General features: G+C 45.9%; 2 protein-coding genes across 2 annotated transcripts; both read left to right on the top strand.

Moving 5' to 3' along the window:
- Positions 1 to 5,742: 5,742 nt before the first annotated feature.
- Positions 5,743 to 6,690, top strand: LOC122213350 (olfactory receptor 10H3-like). The gene has a single exon (XM_042927475.1). It carries the CDS (start codon positions 5,761 to 5,763, stop codon positions 6,688 to 6,690), a length of 930 nt encoding a protein of 309 aa, XP_042783409.1. The 5' UTR covers positions 5,743 to 5,760.
- Positions 6,691 to 10,915: 4,225 nt separating this feature from the next.
- Positions 10,916 to 11,515, top strand: LOC122213349 (olfactory receptor 10H3-like). The gene has a single exon (XM_042927474.1). The coding sequence runs from the start codon at positions 10,916 to 10,918 to the stop codon at positions 11,513 to 11,515; it is 600 nt and encodes a 199-aa protein (XP_042783408.1).
- The last annotated feature ends 3,133 nt before the right edge of the window (positions 11,516 to 14,648 follow it).

The following is a 14,648-nucleotide window of genomic DNA, read 5'->3' as shown; positions in this document are numbered from 1 at the left end:
GTAACAGGCACTTTTCATAAGAGGAAGGGAAAGGGAAGGGAGAGTGAGAGAGGAAGAGGGGGGAGAGGAATAGGGAGGAAAAGAGAGAGAGAAAGGGGAGGGGGAGCAGTGCTTGGATAAGAATATAAAGCATGTTAAAAGGGTTTTGCTTTCTGACAGCTTATGGAAAGTCTTTTCCCTTTTTCCCCACATTACTTTCCATAAACATCAATTTCTCATTTCTAAGTTTGGAAGAATCTATTTGGGGGATTTGTTGTAGGCACAGTGCTATCTCAAGATGCACAAAGAGAGGTCAAGGGTATGGGTACCCCCTTTATGCAGATGAGAACCCTTGGTGGAGGTCACACAGCATGTGAAGGAAAGGGTCACATGGAGATTGAGGTCTGTCTGACTCCCGTGCTGGGGATTGGGAAACCATAGGTCTGAGGACCCAGGAAGGGGGCTTTCTGTGGATCTAAACTACTACTCAAAGGTGAGGCCAGATGTTTGAGTTGGAGGCAGAAGATGTGATGTAATGTTAAACCCACAGCTCCCAGTCACCTCGTGAGCATACAAGAGTCTCCTCGGTGGCCAATGAACAAGGACAACACAGGAGACCAAATATTTGCTTGGTTATATCACAGAGAGGCTTATGTTGATGTGGACCCTCAGGCTCGGATCACCAGGACGACAGGGATAGGGTCGAACTTGACCATGAGGCGAGGTAGGGCAATCCAGAGTGTCCAGGAGACATTGAACACTTCTATTGACAAGGAGAAATCGCTCCCTATGACCCAGCTCTAAATTACCCTTATTGTGGGAAGCCCTCCAGCTGCCTTGACCCCAGGGCAGAACCCTGGATTCCCACTGGATTCCCAGTGGATTTCCACTCTGGGCTGCTCCAGCTCCTGCCTTCCTCCTGTCCCTGCCCTGACCCTAAGGGATTGAGGGCATCTACTCCAGCCCTGTTTCCCCCAAGACTGGGAGCTCCTAGTCCTCAGTAGGGACTGGGGCTCTCTGGGCACCAGAGACAGCAGGGAGTCTTGGTTGTGTTGGGGAGTTGGAGGAAGGAGTAGAGGTTGCAGGTCCCCAGAGGCCCTCTGATGATCCTCTTGGCCTCTCCAGACCCTGAGGACAGCCTTCCAGATTGGTGTCCCAGGGAGGCCCTGGGGAGCAGCAGGATGGGAAGTTGCAGCAGGGATAAAGCACACAGCATCAGTCCAGGAGCCCAGAGGTCTGGCCCCACACCTGCCCCTGTGTGCTGCTGACAGAATAACCCAAGAGAGCGTCTTCTGTCCTCCCCTGCTGGCTGCTTCCTGGAAGAGGCAGCCCAGCAAGAGGGGGACCAGGAGGGACAGGGTAGGTGGCAATATTTAGGCAGTTGTGGGGAGCAAGCCCTGGTTGGGGGTGGGAACAGGACTGGGGAGAAAGGTGGTAAGACAGGCTCTTAGCCTTGGGAGCTGGTGGGACTTTTCTCGGGTTACCCCTGCTGGGTCCTGGGTTCCTCACTCAGCCTAGTGACCTTGGCAGCTTCTAGGTCACTATTGTTGATTGGGACTGATCCTGTCCCCCTGAAATATTTGCACATGCCCGGAGGCCCTTTTGTTGTCACAGCTCATGGGGAGGGAGGGATGCTACCGGGATCTGGAGGGTTGAGGCCAGGATGCTGCTAAACATCATACAATCTGGTATTAGTGTGGGGCGTTTGTTCCACTGGTGAACCAATCAGGACACGTTATAGTAACTCCGCCCACATTTACACTAGGGCTCACTGTCTGTGTTGCAGCCTGTGGGTTTGGAGCAGTGGACAGTGGCGTGTATACAGCGTTCCAGCATCCCACAGAATAGTGTCAGGTGCTCTGTTTTTAATGCGCCCAAATGCAATTATGCTGGAGAGTTGAGCTGCCTTTTGCCTCATTCACTCTGTCATTTTACGGCTTCATTTATGCTGCTGTGTGTGCATGGAACTCCTGGCTGGGGCTCCAGGGTTTGCATCTGGCCCGTGGGACCTGCCCCCTTCCCAGTTACGGTTCCCGAGCAGGCTTGTGCATTCCCGCACTACAAGCGGGGCTTCATCCCACATGCTCCGTCCAGGTAGGTGTGCGCCATGGAGATAGAGGTTCAGGTGCAGGTGAAGGTTGCACTTCTCCATTGTCGGTTCTCACCTGCAGGCCATGGGATGGCTCCCTCCCCGTATAGCTGTGGGCACTGGGCACTTCCTAATCTGGGGAAATGAATAGGTGTACAGGGAAATCTCAGGGTCGTTTTCCCCTTCCCTTTCCTTGTCTTGAAACCATCTGTTCACTTGCCTGTGTAACCCCTTCTGTAGGTTCTCTGCTCATGTCCTGGACTCGTTTCTGTATGGAGTCTCTACTTCTTAATGTGACTCGTTTCTTATTTACTCTAGACAGTATTCCCTGGTCAATTTTAGTCAATGCATCGGCTCCTTTCCCAAATCTCCATCTGCCTGTTCATGTATCCTGGATATCCTTTGTTGAACAAAATCCTTGGGGAAGTTTTTATGTCTATTTTTTCCCAAGGAGTTAACATTTATGTACTAAGAATGGAATTTGGGGTACCTGGGTGCCTCAGTTAGGTCAGTGTCCAACTTCGGCTCAAGTCATGGTCTCACAGTTCATGAGTTTGAGCCCTATATTGGGCTCCTGCTGTCAGCACAGAGACTGCTTCTGTCAGCCCAGAGCCCGACATGGGGCTCAAACTCACAAACCGCGAGATCATGACCTGAGCCGCAGTCAGAAGCATAACCGACTGAGCCACCCAGGTGCCCCAGTCCATCCATGTTTTGTAAATGGCAAGATTTCAGTCTTTTTTATGGTTGAGGAATATTCCATTGTACATATGAACCGCATCTTCTTTATCAAGCAATTGGACTGCTTCTATAATTTGGATACTGTAGGTAATGCTGCTATTAACATTGGGGTGCCTATTTCCATTTTAACTGGTATTTTAATGTTCTTTGGGTAAATACCTAGTAGTGAAAATGCTGGATATAGGGTAAACCTATTTTTAACTTTTTGAGGAATGTCCACACTGTTTTCCAGAGAGCTACCCAGTTTGCATTCCCAGCAAAGGGCAAGAGGGTTGCCTTTTCTCCACTTCACCTTAACATTTGTGTTTGAGATTTGGTTGAGAAGTCCTTCTTCACTCTTACATAGCAAAGTTATTCTCCTGAATCCTTCTCCTATTAATGTTATATTTCATTTTATGTGTGAAATCCATCTAGATTGCATTGGGCCTTAGGCAAGAATTCAGATTTACGCCGCGTCCTAAAATGACCAGTTTTCCCACCACAAATCAGTAAACCATCCTTCCTTTTTTTCATTTGGTTTGTGCTCCCAGTTTTGAATCATGCAGGGATATTTTCTTAGGTATCCAATCTGGGCATCACACACATCACCTCTGTCTGCCCCAGGGTCTCACTTTAAAAAATGATGCTGTATCAGTAGAAGAATGGATAGCTGTGGGGCACCTGGGTGGCTCAGTCGGTTAAGCATCTGACTTCGGCTCAGGTCATGATTTCATGGTTTGTGAGTTTGAGCCCTGCCCTGTGTGACCGCTCAGAACCTAGAGCCTGCTACAGACTCTGTGTCTCCCTCTCTCTCTCTCTGCCCCTCCCCTGCTTGCACTCTGTCTCTCAAAAATAAATAAACATAAAAAAAAAGAGGAAGAATGGCTGGTTGGAAAAAATAAAATAAAAAAACAAATGATTCTGATTTGGTAGTGAGTCTCAACGCCATGAGGGACATCTCTCTGTCTCTCTTGTGTGCTTCGTTTTTAGAAGACCTGTACAGTTTTTCACTGACTTTATTTTTCAGAAGTAGGCTTATGATAGTTCTTAAATTTAACTTCTCTAATTGTAAATGCAGCTGCACTGAGCATAATTTGGGGAGAAACCGACATAACTGCTATAGTAGCTCATCCCATCTAAGAGTACACATGGATTTACAGCTTTCCATGTAGCCAGACCATCTTCTACATATCTATCCATGGTTACAGTTTCTGTCCTTGGAGGTATTGCATGTGTTTGGTTAATTTCTAAATAGTAAAAAAAATTTTTTTTGATGTTTATTTTTGAGAGAGATAGAGTGTGAGTGAGGGAGGGGCAGAGAGAGAGCGAGACACAGAATCTGAAACAGGCTCCAGGCTCTAAGCTGCCAGCACAGAGCCCAACATGGGGCTTGAACTCACGAGCCGTGAGATCATGACCTGAGCTGAAGTCGGACGTTTAACCTACTGAGCCACCCGGGCTCCCCAGGAGAGAGAGTCCTAAGTCGGCTCCACGCTCAGCACAGAGCCTGACGCGGGGCTCGAACCCACGAACCGTGAGATCATAACCTGAGCCAAAGTCCGACGCTCAACCGACTGAGCCACCCAGGTGCCTGGGTTGATTATTGCACTTTTAAATGGGTTAAGAATTCAATATTTTCAAAGAATCTCAGTTTAAATTGCTAATATAGTAAGAATGGAGAGTTCTAACTCACTCAAACAAAAGCTTTCAAGGAGACTCAATAGTTTTTTTTAACATAAAGAAACACTGCAACCAAATGGGGGCACCTGGGTGGCTCAGTTGGCTAAGGGTCTGACTTTGGCTCAGGTCGCGACCTCATGGTTTGGTTCCTGAGTTCAAGCCTCACATCTGGCTCTATGCTGTCAGCACAGAGCCCACTGTGGATCCTCTGTCTCCCTCTCTCTCTCTGCCCCTTCCCCCTGGGCACACTCTCTCTTTCAAAAATAAATGAAACTTAAAAAAAGAAAAGAAATACTGCAACCAACATGTTTGACAACTGTCTCCTTATAGTTTGTGTCACTATTGGGAATTTTACCTTGCTTTTTCCTTGAATTCTGTCTTTCACATGATTACTATGAGTGCAATTCTATGGGAAATGCTATGAGTTTGGGAAGTTGATCTGTCTTCCACAGCATGTGTTCTGTCTTTGCTCAAAGATTTTCTGCCTTCATTCTTGTACCTTTCTAGGTAGATGATCACGTCTCTTTGCTTCCGATCCTGGTATTCCTTTTTTCTTTAACAATCCTCAAGCACCTCTCCTGGCTTTCAGTCCCCTGCTAATGAACAGCCAAGACAGTGAGTAACCTTGGCTTGTTTCTGATTCTAAAATAGTCTATTTAGGGGTGCCTGGGTGGCTCAGTCAGTTAGGCGTCCAACTTCAGCTTAGGTCATGATCTCACAGTTCCGTGAGTTCCAGCCCTGTATCTGGCTCTGTGCTGACAGCTCAGAGCCTGGAGCCTGCTTCAGATTCTGTGTCTCCATTTCTCTCTCTCTCTCTCTCTGCCCCTTCCCTGCTCGCACTCTGTCTCTATCTTTCAAAAAATGAATAAACGTTAAAAAAAATTTATAAAATAATGCATCTATTTGTCTCCCACTTCTTGTACTATTTCCTAGTTTGTAGCATGTATTCTTAGTTAACTAAGAAAGTCTCAGTTGATTTGATGTTGACAAAGCTTTAAAAAAATCCTCAAGATATATAAACATATCATCATTATGCTGTGTATTAAAATAATATAATGTATGTCAGTTATAAATCAATTTTAAAAACCATATAGGAATTGAACTTTAGCAATCCAGGATAGCTTTCTAGATTGATATAATTATATGACATTTCCTTTTTAACTTATTCATGTGACTAACTATATGATAGGTTTATTCTGAATCATCCTTGTCATTCATGGGATAAATTACGCACCCTCATTCCCTTTCTGATCTCACCAGATGCAGCACCCGTGCCTGGTCAGAACTATAGCATGGTGACTGAGTTCATCCTCGTGGGATTCTCTAACTTCCCACGGCATCTCCTGCCCGCTTTCTTCCTGCTGTACCTGCTCATGTACCTGTTCACGCTGTTGGGGAACCTGCTCATCATGGCCACAGTCTGGAGCGAGCGCAGCCTGCACACGCCCATGTACCTCTTCCTGTGCGCCCTGTCCACCTCCGAGATTCTGTTCACCGTTGCCATCACCCCTCGCATGCTGGTTGACATGCTCTTCACCCACCGCACCATCACCTGGACGGCCTGTGCCAGCCAGATGTTTTTCTCCTTCACGTTTGGCTTCACACATTCCTTCCTGCTCATGATCATGGGCTACGACCGCTACGTGGCCATCTGCCACCCCCTGCGCTACAATGTGCTCATGAACCCCCGTGGCTGTGCCCGCCTCGTGTCCTGGTCCTGGGCCGGTGGCTCGATCATGGGGATGATGGTGACCCTGATAGTTTTTCACCTCACCTTCTGTGGGTCTAATGTGATCCACCATTTTGCCTGCCACGTGCTTTCCCTTCTAAAGTTGGCCTGTGGGAAGGAGACATCCTCTGTCACCTTGGGTGTGATCCTGGTGTGTGTCTCAGCTCTGATGGGCTGTTTATTCCTCATCGTCCTCTCCTATGTCTTCATCGTGGCCGCCATATTGCGGATCCCCTCTGCTGAGGGCAGGCACAAGACCTTCTCCACATGTGTGTCCCACCTCACGGTGGTCATTGTGCACTACGGCTTTGCTTCCATTATCTACCTCAAGCCCAAGGGCCCCCATTCTATGGACAGTAACACCCTGATGGCCACCACCTATATAGTCTTCACCCCCTTTCTCAGTCCGATCATTTTTAGCCTCAGGAATAAGGAGCTCAAGAATGCCATAAAGAAAAGCTTCCAGAGAAAATTCAGTCCCTTAAGCTCCTAACACTGGAGGAAACATGGTGGTGAGGAAATATGACAGAAGGGCTGAAAATAATAACATTGTCTCCATAGGACTATTGTAGGGGTTCAATATATGTAAATACTGAAAAGATATTATTGGATGCACCCATAGGTGTTGGATACCTGCTAGGTATTTGTTTTTCCCCAATTTGTGTGCCCCCTCTTGCATAGGCTCTAGGGACCATGATCTCTTGTTTAAGACCCCATGTGATCAACTCTATCCCATTACTTCTAAGAATGTGTTATCTACCTATGGGCCAGTGGGGGGCATCACATGGATGTATCTGGGCACCGATGCCAATGGTTCTTGAATGGACAAGCAAAGGAGGATTTTCCCATCTTCCTCTATAAGGATAAACAACAATAAGCATAATAATAAATGCCACCATCATCGGGACTTTTCCTATCAGGCTCTGTGCTCAGTGTTGTATAAGCATATCTTTTAATTACACCAAGTGCACAAAAGAAAATACATTATTTCTGTCCAAGAAGATGACTGAATGTGTATAGTTCCTTCTGTGTTTTGAGGGGATAGACTTGAAGGAGATTTTCTGTTGAGCTGAGTCGAGTGAAGGATGTCAGAAGGCAAAGTGGAGAAAGAAAGAGACAGAAAAAGGAGAGAGGGTTCAGTGCTTGAGTAATGACATACACAATGCTTAAAGGGTGTGGCTATCTGACATCTTAAGGAGATCCTTTTACCTTTTCCCCCATATGCTTTCAGTAAAACATCAATTTGTCACTACTATGTTTGCTTGCAGCTATCTGGAGGATGTGTTGGACGGCACAGTGCTATCTCAAGATGGCACAGAGAAAGGTCAAGGGTGTAGGTACCTCCTTTACACTGATGAGAAATGTTGGTGGGGGGTCACACAACATGTGAGTGAAGGGGTCACACGCAACTTTAGGTGTGTCTGACTCCCATGCTGGGGTTGGGAAACCATGTCTGAAGCTCCAGGAGGGGGCCTTCCATTGGTGTAAATTCTTACTTAAACTGTGGTCAGATATTTGAGCTGCAGTCAGAAGATGTTTTACAATACTAATCTAAGGATGGTTGCCACATATGAGTACCTGCCACTTGCTAAATGCTGTGGGAAGGGTTTCCTATGCATTCACTCTTCTAAGTCTCAAAATAAATTATCCTTTCTCCACATTTAGATATGACCCACATCTATCACTAATCACATTTTTCAAATGTGAAAAATGCAAATCTGTCCCAGGCCACAGCACCATGGAGGCAGGGAGGAGGAATCGATTACAATGTGCATGTGTGTGCAGTTGGTGACCAGGAACCCGCCTCCCTCAGGTGTCTACAGAGAGAAGTGAGGTCATGACTAGGAGGAGAAGGCTGTCATTAGAAGGAAGAGAACCCTTTCAGGGAAGGAGGGCAGGTGCAGCCCTAGGCACACACACCCCTTTCACACAGCCAGAGGGAAACACCGACTCCAGAGGAGTTTATGAGACACTTTGTCTCATGAACACTGACAACGAGTGCTTGGCAAAACCGGCTATGGCCGTTTTGGGGTTCCATTCATTATTTTGCTCATTATCGGTGTTACTGACAGATGCCCCCACCATTCCTAAGATGTGCTTCTCCAGAGCCTGTGGCTGCCTTCCCTTACCCAGCAAGAGGGAGTGTGCAGATGAGATGCAGTTAAGATCTGAGACAGGAGGATTACCCTCATCACCCAGATGGGCTGCTATAATTGCAAGTGTCCTTAGACAAGGGGGCAGGAGGGGCCAGAGACAGGGAGCAGCAGGGGATGTGACACCAGAAGGAGGAATCGGAGTAGCTGAGGCAGGAACCACGAGCCAGGGGATGCGTGGTGCCCTCGAAGCTGGGAAAGCAGGAGACACATCCCTCCCCGGATCCCCTGAAGGATGCAGCCCTGCTCACACCTGGACTCACACCTGGTGACCCTGATTCGGCTTCTGGCCTCCAGCATAGAAGAGGATAGATGTGTGTGGTGTCAGGGCACAAGGTTTATATGCTTTGATACAGCAGCCCCAGAAACTGACTCGTGAAATGGCATCTTGACATTAAAAGTTATTGGGTTTCACTTTACAATTAGTTTCAAGCCAGATTCTTAGGCCATTCTTCTTTGTGGAGAAGACCTGGGGCGTTGAGATGGCTCTCGAGAAGTGCTGAGTGTCCTTGGAATTCGGTCAACAAAGGTGAAGGAGTCCCGGGAGCCCAGCTGCAGGGTTTGCTCGTTGGGGTGTGTTTTGAGGACTCACCTGACCGTGTAGCTGCAGGGGCCCCAGCACAGGGGCTGGGGTGCCGTGTGCCCTCAACCAACACTATCGGAGCAGGCGCTGGAGGACAGCAGGAACGGTCTCCGTGCTCGACGTGGACCGTGTGACTCAGGAGGGATGCTCACCCTCCTGTGTGATGGGGCCCCTGCGTTAGAATAAAGACACAGCATCATGCACATCCTCAGAGAGACGCTGAGTTGCAGGGGCTGACCTGGGGGAAATGCTTACCCACAGGACAAACCACCAGGGATCCTGAGGTCTGGGTCTCATCTCTTTAGATGGAAAAGGGACATTTTTACAAGGCCTCTTTTTCTTTTAAGGTTTTTGTGTTAGTCAGGGTTCCCCAGAAAAGCAGAACCACTGGAATGAATGTGTATATACGCGTGTGAACATATATACATAAGTGTATATAACATATAACATATGTAATAATGTTACAGTATGTTTAAATTCATCTTTTTACTGCTTGTTGCTATTTTCTTTTCCGTGACCAATCTCAAAGCACAAATAACATTTTTTCCTTGGTACTCTAACAAGTAGTCTTGTGGCTAAAGACTAAGTGGTTCCAACTACTAAGCTCATGTGATACAAGATGTATAATTTAGTTTACAAATTATAATACTTCAAATTTTTATACTAATTTTTAAAGAATACAAACTAAGGTCTTTTTTATTTAAATTTTTAAAAATATTTTTATTTATTTTTGAGGGAGAGAAAGGGACAGCGCATGAGAGGGGAGGAACCGAGAGAGAGGGAGACACAGAATTTGAAGCAGGCTCCAGGCTCTAAGCTGTCAGCACAGAGCCTGATGCGGGGCTGGAACTCACTAACTGTGAGATCATGACCTGAGCTGAAGTCGGATGCTTAACCGACTGAGCCACCCAGGCACCCCCAAACTAAGGTCTTTAAAATAAACACCCAGAAGAGAAAAGTGGCTATGCAAACCAGTAGCAAAATAAAAAGTAGATTATTTTCTACAACAGCCCATGGACTTACCCTTGCTCTCAGCCTTGGGGACAGAAGCCGGAACTGGAGATGGCAGCGGGGACCCGCATGTGGCCATAGCAAGTGAGGATGATCACAACGACCCCAGCGACATGCTCCCCACCTGCTCCTTGTGTGACCCTCCATCCACTCATCAGGTCCTTAACCTGTGCCACAAAGCACTTCAAAATTCAGGTGAGAGGCGCCTGGTGGCTCAGCCAATTAAGCATCACGTCTCAATGTAGACACTACCAATTGCCAAAGTCTCTAAATTGCAGGCTGGGTCTGTGACTCACCCTTAGCTTCTGCAGATCCCTAGGCTGCCCTCCTCACACCTCTGACCACTGTGTATTGTCATGTTTGGTTATATGACAGGTTCTCTCAATGAACCATGAAAAGGGGAGAGCAGAGACTTAGTCCTGGGTCATTGCTAGATCCTAGCACCTGGAATATTTCCATACAAAATAAGCCTGGAAGAACATTTCTTTTTTTTAAATTTTCTTTAAAGTTTATTTATTTTTGAGACAGAGAGAGACAGAGCATGAACGGGGGAGGGTCAGAGAGAGAGGGAGACACAGAATCCGAAACAGGTTCCGGGCTCTGGGCTGTCAGCACAGAGCCTGACACGAGGGTTGAACTCATGAACCATGAGATCATGACCTGAGCCGAAGTCAGACGCTTAACCGACTGAGACATCCAGGCGCTCCTGGAAGAACATTTCTTGACTATACACATGCTAAATGAAGGCAAAGTATTGTGAGAACAAAGAGCACTCCTTTCTGCTCATGATCAGGAGCTATGACTGCTACGTGGCCGTCTGCCACCCCATGTGGTACAGTATGCTCATGAGTCCCTGTGGCTGTGCTGTCCTACATCCCAAGGCTGGGCTGGTGGCTCAGCTGGGAATGACAATGACCCCAATGGTTTTTCATCTCACTTTCTGTAGGTCTTGTGTGATCCACCATTTTGTCATGCTGGTTGACATGCTCTCCACCTGCCACACCATCACCTGGGCGGCCTGTGCCAGCCAGATGTTTTTCTCCTTCACGTTTGGCTTCACACACTCCTTCCTGCTCATGATCATGGGCTACGACCACTACGTGGCCATCTGCCACCCCTTGCGCTACAATGTGCTCATGAACAACTGTGGCTGTGCCCGCCTTGTGTCCTGGTCCTGGGCCGGTGGCTCAGTCATAGGGATGATGTCGACCCTGATAGTTTTTCACCTCACCTTCTGTGGGTCTAATGTGATCCACCATTTTGCCTGCCACGTGCTTTCCCTTCTAAAGTTGGCCTGTGGGAAGGAGACATCCTCCGTCACTTTGGCTGTGATCCTGGTGTGTGTCTCAGCTCTGATGGGCTGTTTATTCCTCATCGTCCTCTCCTATGTCTTCATCGTGGCCGCCATATTGCGGATCCCCTCTGCTGAGGGCAGGCACAAGACCTTCTCCACATGTGTGTCCCACCTCACGGTGGTCATTGTGCACTACGGCTTTGCCTCCATTATCTACCTCAAGCCCAAGGGCCCCCATTCTATGGACAGTAACATCCTGTGGCCACCACCTATATAGTCTTCACCCCTTTCTCAGCCCGATCATTTTCAGCCTCAGGAATAAGGAGCTCAAGAACGCCATAATGAGAAGCTTCCATGTTTTCATGTGTATGTTAGTCATCTGGTGTCTTCTTCAGAAAAGTTTCTTCTCATGTCTTCTACCCATTTCTTACCTGGGTTGTTGAGTTTTGGGTGTTAAGATTGATAAGTTTTTAAATTTTTTGTAATGTTTATTTATTTTTGAGAGAAAGAGAGAGAGAGAGAGAGAGACAGAATGTGAGCAGGGAGGGGCAGAGAGAGAGGGAGACACAGAGGCTTCAGGCTCTGAGCCATCAGCACAGAGCCTGATGCAGGCCTTGAACTCATGAACCGTGAGATAATGATCTGAGCTGAAGTCAGATGCTTAACCAACTGAGCCATCCAGGTGCTCTGAGTTCAATAAGTTCTTTATGGATTTTGGATATGATTCCTTTATGAGATATGTTATTTGCAAATATCTTCTCTCATTCCATAGGCTGCCTTTTGGTTTTGTTGATTGTTTCCTTCTCTGTGAAGAAGCTTTTTATCTTGATGAAGTCCCAATGGCTCAAGTTTGTTTTTGTTTCCCTTGTCTTCAGCAACGTATCTAGTAAGAAGTTGCTATGGCCAAGGTCAAAGAAGTTGCTGTCTGTGTCCTCCAGGGTTTTGATGGTTTCTCATCTCACATGTAGGTCTTTCATCCATTTTGAATTTATTTTTGTGTCTGGTGTAAGAAAGTGGTACAGTTTCATTCCCCTGCATGTTGCCATCCAGTTTTCCCAACACCATTTGTTGAAGAGACTGTCTTTTTTCCATTGGATATTCTTTACTGCTTTATCGAAGATGAGTTGGCCATAGAGTTGTGGGTCCATTTCTGGGTTTTCTATTCTGTTGCATTGATCTATATGTCTGTTTTTGTGCTAGTCATATTGTCTTGATGACTAGGGGTTTGTAATATAACTTGAAATCTGGAATTGTGATTGCCCCCAGTTTTTTTCTTTTTCAGGATTGCTTTGGCTATTTGCAGTCTTTTGTGGTTCCATACAAATTTTAGGATTCTCTATTCTAGCTCTGAGAAGAATCCTGGTGATATATTTTCCTAGGGATTGCATTAAATGTGTAGATGGCTTGGGTAGTATACACACTTTAACATTGTTTGTTCTTCCAATCCATAAGCATGCAATGGTTTTCCATTTCTTTGTGTCTTTTTAAATATCCTTCATAAGTCTTCTATAGTTTTCAGAGTACAGATCTTTTACTTCTTTATTAGGATTATTCCTAGGCATCTTATTGTTTTAGTGCAATTGTAAATGGGATTGATTCCTTGATTTCTTTTTCTGATGCTTCATCATTGGTGTATAGAAATGCAACAGATTTTTGCACATTGATTTTTTATGCTCAATATCGCTCATCATCAGAGAAATACAAATCAAAACTACAATGAGATATTACTTCACACCTGTCAGAATGGCTAAAACTAACAACACAAGAGACAACAGGTGTTGGCAAGGATGCAGAGAAAAGGGAGCCCACGTGCACTGTTGGTGGCAATGCAAACTGGTGCAACCACTCTGGAGAATAGTATGGATGCTTCTCCAAAATTGAAAAATGCAACTACCCTACAACCCAGCAATTGCACTATTACCCAAAGGACACAAAAATACAAATTTGAAGGGGTACATGCACCCCAATGTTTATAGCAGCAGTATTAACAATAGTCAAATGATGGAGAGAGCCCCAATGTCCATCAACTGATGAATGAATAAAGATGTGGAATATTGCTCATACACAATGGAATATTACTCAGCCATCCAAAAGAATGAAATCTTGCCATTTGCAACAATGTCGATAGAGCTAGAGTGTATTATGCTAAGTGAAATAAGTCAATGAGAGAAAGACAAATATTGTATGATTTCACTCATATGTGGAATTTAGAAAACAAAACAGGGGTGCCTGGGTGGCTTAGTCAGTTGGTCATCCGACTTCAGCTCAGGTCATGATCTCACACTTCATGAGTTTGAGCCCTGCATCAGGCTCCGTCCTGACAGTGCAGAGCTTGGAGCCTGCTTTGGATTCCGTGTCTTCCTCTCTCTCTCTCTGCCCCTCCCCCACTCACTCACGCTCTGTCTCTCTCTGTCTAAAAAGTAAATAAAGATTAAAAAAATTTTTTAAAGAAACAAAACAGATGAACACATAGGAAGGGAGGGAAGAGAAGGGGGAGAAACAAACCATAAGAGACTGTTAATGATAGAGAACAGACTGAAGGTTGATGGAGGGAGGTGGGTGGGAGATGGATAGACAGGTGATGGGCACTAGCAGGGCACTTGTGATAAGCACTGGATGTTGTATGCAAGTGATGAATCACTGAGTTCTACTCCTGAAACCAATATCGCACTGCATATTAATAACTAAAAATTAAATTAAAAAAAAAAGAAAAGCTTCCAGAGAAAATTCAGTCCCTTAAGCTACTGTTGGCCAGTTTAGTGATGAAGAAATATGGTAGAAGGCCTGAGGACAATAACAGCTATCTCCACAGGAATGTTGTAGAGTTTTAGTCTATGAAAATACACACATCCGTAGATGTTGGATGCATGCTGGGTATTTGTTTTTCCCCAATTTTTTACACCCCTCTTGCATGGCATCTAGTGACCATGATCTCTTGTTCTTGACCCCATGTGATGAACTCCTTCCCATTACTCTGTCTAAGGATGTGTTATCTCTCTATGGACCAGTGGGGAGCATCACAGGGATGTGTCTGGGCAATAACGCACAAGGTCTTCTTGAATGTTCATGCAAGGGAAGATTTTCCCCTCCTCCAACATAAGGATAAAGAAAATTAAGCAGGGTAATAATATCTGACCCCAGAATTGACCCTTTTCATATCAAGCTATTCATCCAGTGGTTTATAGTATTGTCTTTTAGAGTATGACAAATGCACAAAAAAATTAAACTATTAGTCTCTAAGAAGATGATCTATTGTTTACAATTCCTCACTGCCTTGGAAGGGATAGACCTTAAGGGAGGATTTCTGTATAATACAGGGTTCAGGGATGCCTGAGTGGCTCAGTTGGTTAGGCGTCCGACTTCAGTTCAGGTCATGGTCTCACTGCTTGTGAGTTCGAGCTCCGTGTCAG

This window comes from Panthera leo, chromosome A2 (genome assembly GCF_018350215.1).
Source record: "Panthera leo isolate Ple1 chromosome A2, P.leo_Ple1_pat1.1, whole genome shotgun sequence".
In the NCBI taxonomy this organism is placed as follows: domain Eukaryota; kingdom Metazoa; phylum Chordata; class Mammalia; order Carnivora; family Felidae; genus Panthera; species Panthera leo.
This window is presented reverse-complemented; position numbering and strand designations above follow the sequence as displayed.

Coding starts and splice junctions, on each gene's coding strand:
- LOC122213350 (XM_042927475.1), top strand. CDS start 5,761: ATGGTGACTGAGTTCATCCTCGTGGGATTCTCTAACTTCCCACGGCAT.
- LOC122213349 (XM_042927474.1), top strand. CDS start 10,916: ATGCTGGTTGACATGCTCTCCACCTGCCACACCATCACCTGGGCGGCC.